The sequence below is a fragment of the Chiloscyllium punctatum genome, chromosome 11, assembly GCF_047496795.1.
Source record: "Chiloscyllium punctatum isolate Juve2018m chromosome 11, sChiPun1.3, whole genome shotgun sequence".
NCBI lineage: Eukaryota > Metazoa > Chordata > Chondrichthyes > Orectolobiformes > Hemiscylliidae > Chiloscyllium > Chiloscyllium punctatum.
In genome coordinates this window covers 19,441,226-19,456,279 of record NC_092749.1, presented here as the reverse complement: position 1 = coordinate 19,456,279, position 15,054 = coordinate 19,441,226, and the positions used below count along the sequence as shown (strand labels likewise).

Sequence of the window (15,054 nt, the reverse complement as noted above, 5' to 3'; positions counted from 1 at the left end):
AGGAGGAGGAGGAGACCAAATGGTCTGTCATTGCTTGACTTGAACCTCCTCCATTTTCTCCCATCTAAATCTATCATATGGTCACTTGGTACAGCTTAAATCTTACTGAAATGCAAGAAAGTCAAATTTCAAACAATCCCAATAATGTATAATAAAGGAGAAAATAATGTTAATTGATTGGCAATGGAACTCTGATTACAATACAAAAAGCAACTTATAGAGACTTATAAAGTCCTCACAAATTCCAAAGTAATTCAATTCAATTACTTAAATAGAATCGTGAATGTAATAAGGCATCACAAGGTGCTATAAATCAGGGCTCTTGTGGAACTCAGGTTATCCAAAAATGAATTGAAACTGAGGTACACAAGGACCTGGTAGAACAAGTGACCATGTCTTAACAAGCACTTTAAACGAGAAGAGATGGAGAGAAAACTGGGGAGTTTTTTAGGAAAAGAACTCCAGGTGGGACTAGATTGGGTTGGGATATCTGATCGGCATGGACGGGTTGGACCGAAGGGTCTGTTTCCATGCTGTACATCTCTATGGCTCTATCTTAGGGCCTCAGCAACTGAAGGCACAGCCACAAATGGTAGAGCAGTAAAAATCAGAGAAGTGCATGTGATCAGAATCGGAGAGGTACAGATATATCTGGAGACTGGTGAGGCTGGAGATAAAAAGGAGTGAGTCCATGGAGGAATTTAAGAACAAAAATGAGACTTTTAAAACTGAAGCTTTGCTGGATTGGGAGCCAGTGTAGCTCAGGGAGTATGGGGTGCTGATGGAGAGGGACTGGTGTAAAGGACAGAACACCCCTGGTCCCCACCTTCCACCCCACCAACCTCCATATACATCGCATCATCCTCCGCCATTTCTGCCACCTACAAACGGACCCCACCACCTGAGATATATTTTCCTCCCCACCCCATCTGCTTTCTGTAAAGACTGTTCCCTCCATGACTACCTCGTCAGGTGCCCCCGCCCCAACAGCACACCATTCCTTCCCGGCACCTTCCACTACCTCTGCAGGAATTGCAAAACCTACACCCACACCTCCCCCCTCACCTCCATCCAAGGCCCCAAAGGAGCCTTCCACATCCATCAAAGTTTCACCTGCACATCCATATCTGTCATTTACTGTATCCGTTGCTCCCGGTGCGGTCTCTTCTACATTGGGGAGACAGGACGCCTACTCGCAGAGCGCTTCAGAGAACATCTCCGGGACACCCACACCAATCAACCCCACTGCTCTGTGGCTGAATACTTCAACTCCCCCTCCCACTCTGCCAAGGACATTGAGGTCCTGGGCTTCCTCCGTCGCCACTCCATTACCACCTGACACCTGAAGGAAGAACGCCTCATCTTCCACCTCATCTTCCAACTTGGGACCTTCCAATCCCACAGCATCAATGTGGATTTCACCAGTTTCCTCATTTCCCCTCCTTCCACCTTATCTCAGCTCCAACCTTCCAGCTCAGCACTGCCCTCATGACGTGGCCTGCCTGTCCACCTTCCTTCCCACTTATCCACTCCGTCCTCCCTTCCGAGCTATCACCATTACCCCATCTCCATTCACCTATCACACTCTCAGCTACCTTCCCCCCAGCCTCACACCTCCTCCCATTTATCTCTCCACTCCCATCCTCATTCCTAATGTAGGGCTTTTGCCTGAAACGCGATTTTCCTGCGCCTCGTATGCTGCCTGACCTGCTGTGCTTTTCCAGTGCCACACTCTCGATTCTAAATTAGCGTACAGGCAGCCGAGGTTTGAAACTGCTGAGATCTATTTAAGGTGGGGAATCGAAGACCAATCAGGAGAGTATCAGGACAGTCAAGTCAAGAGGTCTGTCTTCATCTATAGACACTGAGCAAGACATACTCTACACTAAATCAGTAATGTATAACTACGTGACTATACTTTAACAGAAAAACTGCAATGCAGCACAAACATTTGTGATTGAGATTACATGTAATCTCCTGGCTGGCATTCCTTCAAAAGTGGAAAAGGGTAGAAGTACAAATATGCAGCAGTCCATTAGAATATGAAAGAAGAAGACAACTTGAGTTGAAATGGCAATCTTTTCTTATGCTGATATAAACTTCCTCCATAATTGCAGTGTTTTCTGTCTTTATTTCAAATTTCTCAGTCTATCCATTTTCTTTCCTTTCATCTCACTTTACCTTCTCACTGCAAATTTATATTTCATAAGAAGCTAATGTAGTCCTCTATTTACTTGAAAAGGTTTAGAAAAGATTTACAAGGATGTTGCCAGGGTTGGAGGATTTGAGCTTTGGAGAGAGGCTGAACAGGCTGGGACTGTTTTCCCTGGAGTGTCGGAGGCTGAGGGGTGACCTTATAGAGGTGTACAAAATTATGAGGGACATGGATAGAGTAAATAGGCAAAGTCTTTTCCCTGGGGTCAGGGAGTCCAGAACTAGAGGGCATAGGTTGAGGGTGAGAGGGGAAAGATATAAAAGAGACCTACAGGGCAACTTTTTCATGCAGAGGGTGGTACGTGTATGGAATGAGCTGCCAGAGGAAGTGGTGGAGGCTGGTACAATTGCAACATTTAAGAGGCATTTCGATGGGTATATGAATAAGAAGGGTTTGGAGGGATATGGGCCTGGTGCTGGCAGGTGGGACTAGATTGGGTTGGAATATCGGGTTGGACCAAAGGGTCTTTTTCAATGCTGTACATCTCTATGACTCTATCCCAATCATAATTTGTCATATCTCGGTCACTGGGTCAAGAACCTGCAGGTGCTTCCTTAATGGGTGGCACAGTGGATCAGTGGTTAGCACTGTTGCCTCACAGTACCAGGGACCTGGGTTCAATTCCAACCTTGGGCGATTGTCTGTATGGAGTTTGCACATTCTCCCCGTGTCTGCATGGGTTTCCTCCCACAATCCAAAGATGTGCAGGTTAGATGGATTGGCCATGCTAAATTGTCCATGGTGTTCAGGGATGTGTAGATTTGGTGTGTTATTCAGGAGTACATATAAGATAATGGGGTAGGAGAATGGGTCTGGTTGGGTTATCCTTTGCAGGGTTAGTGTGGACTTGTTGGGCCGAAGGGCCTGTTTCCACACTATATTGATTCTGTGATTCTAATAGCCATGTGGAGTGCAAACTTTCTCAAGGGCAATCAGAAATGGACAACACATGCAGACTTGCCAACATCACATTCTAGCAATATATTCCAAAATATGAACCACTAAAAGGTGCAAATATTATGAGGTTTAATCATTCACTCTGGATACTGCATCGTATTTAATATTACTCAACACAGGATGAAATCTGGCTTGCTTTCAGAAAGAGCCATGAAGGCTATTCCTTTCCTTGGTACTGTAGGAGATTTTTTTCAATATTCTGGCCTTAGGAGACAATGGATGAAGTCACCCATCATTGCTGGTCTTGAATACTTGGCAACAACCTCTTTCAACAGGTGTGTTAGCTTTTATTGGTAGAAGGATTGAGTTTCAGAACCATGAAATCATGCTGCAGCTGTACAAAACTCTGGCGCAGCCTCATTTGGAGTATTGCATACAGTTCTGGTCACCGCATTATAGAAAGGATGTGGAAGCATTGGAAAGGGTTCAGAGGAGATTTACTAGGATGTTGCCTGGTATGGAGGGAAGATTTTACGAGGAAAGGCTGAGGGACTTGAGGCTGTTTTTGTTACAGAGAAGAAGGTTGAGAGGTGAATTAATTGAGACATATAAGATAATCACAGAGTTAGATAGGTTGGACAGTGAGAGCCTTTTTCCTCGGATGACAATGGCTAGCACAAAGGGACATAGCTTTAAAATGAGGGGTGATAGATATTGGTCAGATGTCAGACATAGTTTCTTTACTCAGAGGGTAGTAGGAGCATGGAACGCACTGTCTGCAACAGTAATAGACTTGCCAACTTTAAGGGCATTTAAATCATCTTTAGATAGGCATATGGACGAGAATGGAATAATGTAGGTTAGATGGGCTTCAGATTGGTTCCACAGGTTGACGCAACATCGATGGCCAAAGGGCCTGTACTGCACTGTAATGTTCTATGTTCTATCTTCTAACATAGGCTACATGTAGATTTTGAGTAAAAGGTCGTGACTCTGAGTAGATGCATAAGGGACAGCCAACAACTGCTGTCCAGTAACTTCTGCTGGAATATAATATGCTAACATGAAAATCAGGTGGCCACAGGGTTGGACTCTTGTGTGATGTCTCCGATTGAGAATAACTGGCTAATGATTTAAATACACAAGGACAGAGGGAGCAGAGATGCTAATGGAATTGGTTTCATTGGCACATGGGGGCCTTTGGGTGGGGAGGGGTACAGGAAGATTAGATTAGAGCCCAATGATGGGAGTAGGTTGGAGACGTTGTTTACTAGAGATTGAAGAGAGATCGGGGAGAGGGAAGATCATAATTTCTTTGAGGAGGGAGGAATCTGATTGCAGGGAGTTGGTCAGGGACTCTGTAGGTTTGTGGAAAGATATTTACATCTCAATCCACAATCTTGGTTCAGCTTGTAGCTTGCAGCTTGCCCGAGATCTGAATTGTTCAGAGTTCAATTTTAAATGGTGAATGTAGAATGAGGCATGCAGCTTCGTGACAATATCTGAAGTCCTGACAACAACCCTCTCCCCACTCCCCCACACAGTAGGTTGAATGCCTACTGACTTGACTATCAACCAGGACTGCAAGTAGGATCAGGATTCAACTGTTTAACACTTAACCAACTCGAACCTGCCTACTTATTGGGTCCAAATCTTCCCCAAATGTCTAAATAGTCTGGATGCATGTTAGCAAAAATGCAGAAGAATGTGGGATACCATTTCCAAACTGAGTATTGCTCACAGCTGGACTACTGTTTTTCTCTGGTGCCATGTTTATTGGACTGTGAAAGTATTTCATCTGAGTTAATTTCATTCTTTTTGTGCTTTGCATTTGAGCTAAGTGGCTAAGACTGAAGGGTGAATTTGCTAACACTGCCTTCACTGTGCTCAGTACTGTTTACGCATCAATTCATGCATCATTTATATAAACCATGAGGTGCCATTAAAAACAACAAGCAGAGTTATGATGATGAGACTTACTGACATAGCATACTTTCAGATTGTTCAATTTGTCCCAATTCCCACAAGTAATTACATGTCAGAACATGTACAAATGTAGATGAAATCTCCATTGTCCATTATAATTGGAGGGGTGGGGGCAGGGGTTACCGTAGAGTGGTGCACATTGTTTTGTAGTAAATTAATTTTATAAAGCATAACATTTGTATTCTCTTGTCTTGAATCCTTATTCATTTTATGAATAAAAGTATATCTTGAGGAAATGAATTATACAAATTAAATAGCATCGAGGAACCAAGCCCATTTCAGCCCAAAGAAGTCAGACAGGTCAAAGAGTTACATAACCAATTGTTGCTTGCATTCATGCTGTAAGACTTTGCCAAGATCAGCTTTAGACTCAGATAACTATTCCCATTCCACGCACACTAAATTACATCCTCTTGCAGGTCCTGGTATTTCTATCTTTACAGTGTATTAAATGTACCTATTTTGACCAGTTGCTTTGAAATGATTTTATGTAATAATCCTTAATGATTGTAATTCTTGCATTATGCTACATTGTAAAAACACTTAATTTGGATGTTTTGAAGTCATGAAACGCTGCTAGAGAAATGCAAGTCTGTTTTGTATTCAGTTTCTCATGAATGGTGGAAGTGAATGCAATTTTGTTATCTAAAAAATCATTTAGACGGGACGGGATAGATATGGAGGAATATGGACCAAATGCAGGCAAATGGGACTGGTATAATTGTGAAAACTGGTGGGCATAGGCAAGTTGGGCTGAAGGGCCTGTTTCCGTGCTGTAGATTTCTATGACTCTATTTCACTAGGCGCCATTTTACAATTTCATTGGAAGCGACTAAGGTGACTGTATTCTGCCTGACTATGCTGCTGTACTTACCTGTGTCTCCTACTGCTTATGAAGGCTCCTGGAGTCACTTCTAGAGTTTTGATCATGATGTATTCTGACCATGCGATGTTCAACCATGTATCATATTCACATGATATCTAATCACCCTATGCTGACAAACAGTTTACCGTGGAAAGGTTGTGCTCCCTGTAGCTGAGCATCTTTGCTCACGGTTTTGTGCTGGTAACTGTTGTGCAACAACTTCCAATATCCAGGAGATTTTCTGTGAATAGGAGAAGAAGAAAAACCGAAGACCCGTCCAGGCCAGAGCTGTGAGAGACATTGGACACATCAGGAGATCACGGAGTGAATGTCCAGGACTTAGCATTCAGAATCATGAGGGGTCTGAACAAATTGAGAGAAAATATTGGCACTCTTGAAAGAATTAAGAACGAGAGGACAAAGATTTTAAATAACTGACAAAAGAAGCCAAAGCATCCTGCAGCCAATAGTTACCTCCTGGAATGCACCGCCTTAGAGTGCAGAAAGAGTGTAGAGTGATAGCATATTTGAAAGGGAATTAGCTGTCATTTGAAAAGGAAGCATATACTGGATTATGGGTCAAGGCCGGAGATTGACTAAGTTCATACAGAGAGGGTGTGCAGATATGATGGACCAAATGGCCTCCTTCTGTGCTGTAACAATCCTATGATCCTGTAGCACATCAAGATTGGTTAGACAATTGTAAGCAGTCCTTGCAGAATGTCCTGTCCAAAGGCTAGCAGTTGCCAACCTGGCCCCAGTGGGAGAGTTTGAAGAATAGGGCCTGCTGTTTTTAATTTACAGTGATGTTCACATTGGATGAAAAAAAATTAATAAAAATAGAAGTGGGGATGGAGGGAATAAACCTGCTTTCAGTCTATAACTTGCTGCCTTGCTTAATTGACAAGTCTTTCAAGCTCAGCATTTAAGATCAGAATGCACCGATAAGTGAGGCAATAGGGAAATGACCTCCTTCTGTGCTGTAATAATTCTGAGATTCCAGGAGGTAATTGTCAATATTTAAGAGGAGTGAACAGAAAATAGGTTGGAAAGTAAATGAGCATCATAATTCAATCAAGGTAATTGTGGATAAAGGTATGGGAGTCGAAGTCTCAGCATTTTCAGTACCTTAGCAAAGCAAATTTTTGGCATGAGGGAAACTGCAGAAACAATTCATGAGGCATTCAATAAGGTTCCCCACAGTAGGCTATTATACAAAATGCAGAGGAATGGGATTGTGGGAGACATAGCAGTTTGGATCAGTAATTGGCTTGCTGAAAGAAAACAGATGGTTGTAGTTGATGGAACATGTTCATCTTGGTGTCCAGTTACTAGCGGCGTACCACAAGGGTCGGTGTTGGGTCCACTGCTGTTCGTCACTTTTATAAATGACCTGGATGAGGGCTTAGAAGGGTGGGTTAGTAAATTTGCGGACGACACTAAGGTCGGTGGAGTTATGGATAGTGACGAAGGATGTAGTAAGTTGCAGAGACACATAGATAGGATGCAGAGCTGGGCTGAGAGGTGGCAAATGGAGTTTAATTTGGCCAAGTGTGAGGTGATATACTTTGGTCGGAGTAATCGGAATGCAAAGTACTGGGCTAATGGTAAGATTCTTGGGAGTGCAGATGAGCAGAGAGATCTTGATGTCCATGTACACAGATCCCTGAAAGTTGCCACCCAGAGTGACAGGGTTGTTAAGAAGGCATACAGTGTTTTTGCCTTTATTAATAGAGGGATTGAGTTCCAGAGCCAGGAGGTCATGCTGCAGCTGTACAAAGCTCTGGTGCGGCCACACTTGGAGTATTGTGTACAGTTCTGGTCACCGCATTATAAGAAGGATGTGGAAGCTTTGGAAAGGGTGCAGAGGAGATTTACTAGGATGTTGCCTGGGATGGAAGGAATGTCTTATGAGGAAAGGCTGAGGGCCTTGGGGACAGCAAACACGAGGGGACACAACTTTAAAGTGAGGGGAGATAGGTATAAGACAGATGTCAGAGGTAGTTTCTTTACTTAGAGAGTAGTAAGGGTATGGAATGCTTTGCCTGAAACGGTAGTAGATTCGCCAACTTTAAGTGCATCTAAGTCGTCATTGAACAGACATATGGACGTACATGGAATAGTGTAGGTGGGATGGGCTTCAGATTAGTATGATAGGGCGGCGCAACATCGAGGGCTGAAGGGCCTGTACTACACTGTAATGTTCTATGTTCTATGTTCTAATGGTTCCAAGAATGAGGAACTTCAGTTACACAGATGGATTGGTAAGTTTGCACTTTTCTCCTTGGAGAAGAGAATTTTGAGAGGATATTTTATAGAGATATTCAAAGTCATGAGGGGGGCCTGGACAGAATCAATAAGGAGAAACAGTTCCCATTGGTGAAAGGATAGGGAACAAGATTGAAGATGATTGGCAAACTGGTGACATGAAGGAATTTGTTTTTCATGCGGTGAGAGCTTAGGATCTGGAATACCTGAGAGTGTGGTGGGGTAGGTTCATTCAAGAGGGAATTGGATAATTGTGATAACCCCTACAAGGCCCATTGGGAATTATCATTTAACCTCCCTATGGAGCTCCTTGAGGATGAGTTCCCTTGGGAACAGGCAATGGCTTGCCCAGCTATAACTCATCACCTGAGCCCTCTAAGTCCCACCTTCTCTAGATGTGTGTAATAATATTGCTGAACAGAATTATTAGAAATTTAGGATAAAGCAGACCCACCTCTGATGGCTTGCATTGCCCATAATGGGTTTTGCTTGTAAATACTTAATTGATTACATGGGTGTTTTTACTGGTGGTGGTTATTAGTTTTAAAAAAGCGCAAAAAAGTTGAAATTTTGATGATGGGAAGATTGCTTAGTTGTGCATAATAGCACTTCTGAGTAAAAAAAAAAGCAGACCTAGAGATTGATCTGCAGATCAGTCTGTCCAGGACTGGGACTAACCCATGTATGCCACAAATAGTAGCTCTGTTTTAGTGTTCAACAATGAACAATGTTCCTTTCCAGTCGGGCTCCCTGAGTTATTACATTAGTGACAAGAATCAAGAAAGGTTTCAGCCAGCCCTGCCTTCCAAATGAAACCAATAAGACTGTGGTGGGGAAATATTGAAAGTGCTTCTGTTTGCGAAACTGGAATCATGTGATGCAGGTACGGAAAAAAGGCCCCAGTGAGCCAAAAGAATGAAAGAATATTTTCAGGGATCGAAGGGGGTCATCTGACAAAAAGTCATTCTCTCGAACCCTTGTGGGGCTCCGGCTTCCTACATCATAAAGAGCTTAATCTACCTGCAGCCAAAGTCCTTTGATGAACCGATAGATATGGTAGCAGACCACTATGACCCTAATAAAGCTGTTATATTGCAGTATTATAGGTTTAACATGGCTAATGGACTTCCTGGGAACCAGTTACTGAATTCTTAATGAAACTGCAGAAATTGGTGGAACACTGTTAGTATGGGCCAGCACTTTGGGAAATGTTCAGGGATCACTTTGTTTGTGGAGTTAATATTATTCTAACCCAAAAAAAAGTTACTAACTGAGCCATATCTGCACCTCAAGAAAGCTATAGAACTGGCCTTTCCTGTGAAAATGTGGAATCGGGAGTTTCAAGGGTCCGTAGATAGTACCGTCCTCAGCCTTTGGTGACCCCTACACCACAGATCCATGTCCCCAGCGGCTACTACTCGCGGCTCCAATTAGTTGCTAAGGGAGGGCAACTGGAGTTGGGATGTTTCTTCACAATACAGTGAAGAGCAAGAACATATTGGATTGAATCTTCTCTGTCCCATGGGCAGACCTGAAATTGGGACTGACAGGAACATTTTGAAAGGAGGGAGTCAAATTGCTTACATGATACCTGAAAAGATAGGAGGAATGGGGAATACAAATAACAACTTTCAGAGAGAAATTGCATTAGTACTTGAAGAGGGAAAAATTTTCAGGGCAAATGGGGACAAGGTAGAGGAGTGGGACTAATTGGATCGCTCTTTCAATGAGGGTCAAATGACCTACCTCCGTGCTATCGATTACACAGTGTCTGTAGCTGTGACATAGTAAGGCGTGGTTTGTCCAAGAGGTATCTCTCTTCATCTGTGAGACATACAGAACAGTGCAAAAGCTGGAAGGATTGGGGATCACATATAGAAATATTCACTTCCTGGTATGTGCTTCAGGCTATAAACGTTCAGTTTTGGCGGAGAGGTACAAGTGCTGTGTGACTCTCAATTTGCAGCAATTTTTTGTGTTGCATGGCATAATGTTTATATATCTTCATTTTAAGGTATTAATCACTTAGTACAATGCAACCATTTGCTATCTTGCTCTTTGCTGTTGGAATTTAAATGCTGCAAAAGGCTTACTGTTTTAAAAACTATGATTTTGACTATAAGAGTAGAGGTCATTAATACGTTAAGTTTTGATGTTTATATGAATCATTTTGTTTTTTTTTGTCTTGTAGATCATCTCACTGGTGATTGTTGCCATTGGAGTATATGCAAAGATTCAAAAAGCCACAGGTGGATGAGGAACTTTCTATTCTCTGTGTGATAGGGACAAGCACAATAGATTTAGAATTGTTCAAAGTGCTGCCTGTGCAACTGCCAATTTCCAAGGATGTATGCATTGCAATAACTCCTGCTTCCTGCTCATTTACCAGCAATACCCAGATATAGTAATTCTGTCTACACTCTATATGTATACAAAGCATCCTATCAATGAAAGGTCAGATGTAGCAGCTTTGCATTTGGTTGAGTGTATACTGCTTAGGTAAGATTGAGTTATAACAGTTCCATACTCGCTAAATACAAGGTGACGATATTCCCCACTATCATCTATATCAGTTCTGTTATATGCAGCTTCCTGACTTGGTAAATTCACATTTTCATGAATTTCAAAGATCCACATGTCACAAATACTGTAAATGTATTAAGAAGCACTTCCAACCCACTAAGGGCGAAGAAACAGATAACAAATTTTTATTTTGATTTTTATATTAAATGGGAAGGGGTGTAAGACCTGAAATTAGATTACATCCATGAAGCACTCCTCCAGTCCCAAAGCCCACCATCCAACTAGTTCTAGAACAATTTTGGGATTTTTGATTACCCTACTAATCGAGCGTGAGACTAGTGGAGCATTTGTGCAAGATGGGGACGGTTACTCAACTGTTCACAAACATGTACAGCATATGAAATAAAACAATTTAGAAGCACAAATTCTACTGAAAGGATAAGATGTAATAGCCATTCCAGAGACTGACTATAACCTGAGCATGATTGTGTTACGTCCTAGTTAGAGGAGATGAACCAATTCCTGCCCTTGTGTCACTCCTTCACAGGTCACCACAATGATTGAATTAATAAAGTGAGCTGAGTTTGATACATGTAACAAACTGTATACAGATCAGTATCAGAAACAACTCAACTATGCACCTTAAGTAACAAGGAACTATTTTATTGCAAAACAAAAAATTTCAAGCAAATATATAAAGATTATGAACAAAATATTTTAACTGTGCAAATATATACACCTAGAATGTCACTGGACTAACAGTGCAGAGGCCAGGGGACATGCTGTGGAATCTGGAATTCAGAACTAGCCTTGGGAAAGGTGACCATGAGAACTGTCATCAATTGTCAGAAAAATTCACCTAGTTCACTATTGTCCTTTGGCGAAGGGAAATCTGCCTCAGTATCCAGTCTGGGGAAAAAAAGAAGTCAGCAGAGTATTATCTTAAAATACTTTGGCCAAGTAGGAGTTATCTTCAGGAAAATAATTTACAGATTGACCAAATAGTGGACTGTACCTGAAGTCATTTTGCATACAACCTGTTGGCACTGGGGTCTTTTTGGATCTGATATAGTGACAGAGTTCACCTTTCTGGAGACAGTGGTATAGATTTTGAGTTCTTGTTTAAGAATACTCTTGTGTTAATGAAGCCTTTCTTTGTTAATGAGATGGATTCAGAAAAAGGGCAAAGGCTGTTGTTCCAAACAGGTTCTCTCTGAATATCAAGATCAAATCCAGTAGCTTTATTTTAACTGCAAACTGGGGTCATGTGACCTCTTTCTGAAAGTATTGTTGTCGCTGTGACTCCAGTAAAGCAACTTGTGTTCTCTACAAATACAACATTTTCCCTACTACAGCCAGTCTCCTTTCTTTCAAAATGTCCACAACATAGATATATTACCAATCAATGTCATTCTTAAGTAATATTTCAGATAGTACACCTTGATAACATTTGTGAGTTAAATATTCCAGGCTTGAAATCCTTAGAAAAGTCAGAGGAATTGGACAGTGCTGATAAACGATGCCATTACAGTGAGAGACAGAGGTATTTCAGTCAATGTGACTGGGCAGGGGCTCTGGTGAGATTTGTTAGTGGACCAACTTGGGATGAAGGGGTATTATTATATTATTACAGTCAGTAAAACATTGAGAAAAATAAACTATGGTTATAATGGAAATTCTCAGATTTAAATAATGTAATCTTCAAATGTGGGCATCGACAGCTAGACTGATACATATTGTCCATCCCAGTGCGACCTGATACAATGGTATTTTCTTCGAAAGTAAGTCACTTTAGAGGGCCTTTAGAAGTCATCTAGAGTGATATGTAGACCAGATGAGTTAATGAAAGCAGGTTTCCTTCCTAACTGGTTTGATTTGTACTGAAGTCAATGGAAGTACTGTGGTAAAGGAGAGCAATATGAAATGAACTGTCAACTTATCATCATGCATTTTGAACCTTTGGACAAAGTCAGGATTTACTCTGGTTTTCTCACACAGATGCTGTACGGGATACTTTTGTTATTGACCCTGCGATAATTATGATTGTGGTTGGAGCCATTATGTTTTTAATCACCTTCTGTGGCTGCATTGGAGCTCTGAGAGAAAACATTGTGCTGCTGCAAGTGGTGAGTTTCGTTCAGCACAACTGTATCCATCAACATCAGTGCATAACCTACAAACATTTCAAAAAACAGTGACCACACATCCTTCCTGGTCATGGTTATTTGCACTCGTTTACAGATATATTTATGCCTTTGCATTATTTTAGATGTTCACCCTGTCTGAGCACCTCACCATAGAGTCACAGAGTCACACAGCACGGAAACAGACTCTTCGGCCCAACTCGTCCATGCCAACCAGTTTTCCTAAACTGAAGTAGTCCCATTTGCCTGCATTTGGCCCATTCCCTTGAACTTTTCCTATCCATGTAGCTGTCCAAATATCTTTTAAATGTTGTAATTGTAATCACCTCTACCACTTCCTCTGGCAGCTCGTTCCATATACACACACCACCATTTGTGTGAAAAGGTTGCCCCTCAGGTCCATTATAAATCTTTTCCCTTTCACTATGCCCTCTAGTTTTGGACTGCCCTACCCTTGGAAAAAAACCTTGGCTATTTACCCTGTCCATGCCCCTCATGATATTATAAACCTCTATAAGGTCATCCCTTAGTTTCCTATGCTCCAGTGAAAAAGATCCCAGCCTATTCAGACTCTTTCTATAGCTCAAACCCTCGAATCACAGTAACATCCTTGGTAATCTTTTTTGCACCCTTTTCAGTTTAATATCTTCCTTCCCATAGCAGGGTGACCAGAATTGTACACAGTACTCTAAATGTCTTGAAGTACCTTACCAATGTCTTGTAGAGCCATAACATTACGTCCCAAATCATGTACTCAGTGCTCTGATTGATGAAGGCAAGTGTGTCAAATACCTTCTTTACCACCTTGTCCATGTGTGACACCACTTTCAAAAAACTATGTACCTGTATGCCTACATCTCTCTGTTTCACAACACCACGCAGGGCCCTACCATTAACAGTACAAGTCCTGCCCTGGTTGATTCTACCAAAATGCAACACCTCACATTTATCTAAATTAAACTCCATTCCTCAGACCACTGGCCCAGTTGATCAAGATCCCATTGTACTCTTAGATAACCTTCTTCACTGTCCACTATACCACCAATATTGGTGTATTCCACAAACTTACTAACCATGCTTCCTAGCTTCTCATCCAAATTGTTTATATAATGACAAACATTATTGGACCCAGTACCGATCCTTGTGGCACACTGCTGGTCACAGGCCTCCAGTCTGAACAACAACCCTCTACCACCGCCACCCTCTTCTCCTATTGTCAAGCCAATTTAGTATTCAATTGGCTGGCTCTCCTTGGATCCTGTGTGATTTAACCTTACTAACCAGTCTACCATGCAGAACTTTGTTGAAAGCTTTGGTAAAGTCCATGTCGATATCTACTGCTCTGCTTTCAGCTATCTTCTTGGTCACCTCTTCAAAAAACTGAATCAAGTTTGTTCCACTGTGATTACAAACTGGTCTAGTGTGCAATTACACAGATTAAACACACTACCTGCTAAGTTTGCAGAACACTCCTTGATGTCCTTTTTACTTTTGTTTTTTTTTGTACCATTCACTATATTTTCCTTCTGAAGGATTTAACTCAGGCAAAGATGCAAGCCAACAGGTTGCAAGCACTCTTCAGAACCTCATGGTTCTGTCTGATGGGAGAATTTGGAGTATATCATTGACAAAGTATTTGCATGTGGGGCAAATATGGCAGAGTTCAATCCTCTGTGCACAAATGTATCATCAACAGGAATCCCTAGATTGGAACTCTGGTTGATAGCTGTTATTCTTGGTATTTTATAGGAGTCAGCTTGCACCAATTCATTGTGTGCTTGCACTTGTATATCAGTGAGTTGCTGGTTCAATCCTATGCTGGGCTTTATATGCACATCCCAGGCTAGCATTTTAGTGCAGTACCAAGGCATTGTGGCCTTATTCACCCAACATAGCACCTTTCTTCTCTAAACTGCTGTCTTTCTTCTCTAAACTGCTGTTTTTCAGATAAAGCAAAGTGTCCTCTTGGGTGGATATAAATGATTCCAACCTCACCAGCCCTCTGTGGTAAAGAATCCCACAGATTCACTACCCTCAGAGAGAAAAGAAATTCCTTCTCACCTCTGCCTTAAATGAGCAATCTCTTATTCTGAGAGACTCTGGTTTCAGACTCTTCCACAAGGGGAAAAAAACCTCTCAGTATCTAGTCTATCAAG

The 15,054-nt window shown here is 41.8% G+C and overlaps 1 protein-coding gene across 5 annotated transcripts in view; it reads left to right on the top strand.

Annotated features, from left to right (window-relative positions):
• The window catches only part of tspan33b (tetraspanin 33b), a 68,313-nt gene that overhangs the window by 32,368 nt on the left and 20,891 nt on the right, over positions 1 to 15,054 (top strand). For all 5 annotated transcript variants that reach the window (XM_072580412.1, XM_072580411.1, XM_072580413.1 and 2 more), the window contains 2 exons: positions 10,423 to 10,480; positions 12,753 to 12,880. In XM_072580412.1, the coding sequence (XP_072436513.1) occupies positions 10,423 to 10,480; positions 12,753 to 12,880 (186 nt within the window). The remainder of the gene's footprint in view (positions 1 to 10,422; positions 10,481 to 12,752; positions 12,881 to 15,054) is intronic.